The sequence below is a fragment of the Camelina sativa genome, chromosome 19 (assembly GCF_030686135.1).
Source record: "Camelina sativa cultivar CO46 ecotype springtype chromosome 19, ASM3068613v1".
Classification (NCBI taxonomy): Eukaryota; Viridiplantae; Streptophyta; class Magnoliopsida; order Brassicales; family Brassicaceae; genus Camelina; species Camelina sativa.
This window is the reverse complement of record NC_141898.1, coordinates 18,204,876-18,205,906: the sequence shown is the minus strand read 5'-3', so window position 1 is coordinate 18,205,906 and position 1,031 is coordinate 18,204,876. Positions and strand designations below refer to the sequence as shown.

The following is a 1,031-nucleotide window of genomic DNA, read 5'->3' as shown; positions in this document are numbered from 1 at the left end:
TCACAAGGTCGTGGTGAAGATGTTCAAAAACATCATTTCCCCAGATATGGGATCCCTAGAGTATTGATCAGTGATGGGGGGACTCACTTCATTAACAAGGTCTTTGATGGCCTGTAACACAAGTATGGGGTCAAGCACAAGGTAGCTAATGCTTACCACCCCCAAACCAGCGGGAAAATTGAAGTGAGCAACAGAAAGATCAAGGCAATCTTAGCTAGGATCATGGGGATCACAAGGAAGGATTAGGAATTCAAGCTAGATGACGTGCTATGGGCATATAGGACTGTTTACAAAACCCCTATTGACCCCATTCCAGCTCCTGTATGGAAAGAATTTCCACCTCCCGGTAGAGGTTGATTATACGGCTATTTGGGCTACAAAGCTACCAAACTTAAATATCAAAACCGTCCAAGAAAAGAGAGCAATGGATCTCCACGAACTTGATGAAATACGATTAGAGGCTTATGAAAATTCCAGGATATACAAGGAGAGAACCAAAGCCTTTCATGATAAGAAAATCCTGCAGAAAGATCTTAAGGCTAGCGACAAGGTGCTCCTGTTCAACTTTAGGCTTAGAATTTTTCCTGGGAAACTCATATCCAGATGATAGTAACCTTATTCGGGAAGGACGGCCCGAGTTTACTGTGAACCGACAAAGGGTGAAGAAATACATGGCTGACAAGACATTGAAGAGGGGTCATCTATTTCCCTCGCTGACCCCACCTCGGTTTGATCAGGTCCTAAGTCAAGCTTAGTGACTTTAAACAAGCTCACTTGGGAGGAAGTCCCAATCTTATCCATGTGTATATATATTATGTTTTGAATGCTTTAATAGGTCTTCTTTCATGTCTATGTCCCACATGAACAACTAATGAACTTATTCGATGCCTCACCCGAGCACCTACTCGGGTCCCTACCCCGAGCCTTATCCATTCTCATACCCAATGCCTTATCCGATGGGTTATCCGATGCCATACGCGGTCTACCACTCGCATACTAGTTTGAGAAATATGTCTGTGCGCATCACCGAT

General features: G+C 43.8%; 1 protein-coding gene across 1 annotated transcript; it reads left to right on the top strand.

Annotated features, from left to right (window-relative positions):
* The first annotated feature begins 259 nt into the window (after positions 1-259).
* On the top strand, positions 260-607 carry LOC147920751 (uncharacterized). Its single transcript, XM_087501213.1, has one exon. It carries the CDS (start codon positions 260-262, stop codon positions 605-607), a length of 348 nt encoding a protein of 115 aa, XP_087357339.1.
* The last annotated feature ends 424 nt before the right edge of the window (positions 608-1,031 follow it).

Excerpts from the sequence above, each read along its gene's own strand:
- LOC147920751 (XM_087501213.1), top strand. The coding sequence starts at position 260 with ATGACGTGCTATGGGCATATAGGACTGTTTACAAAACCCCTATTGACC.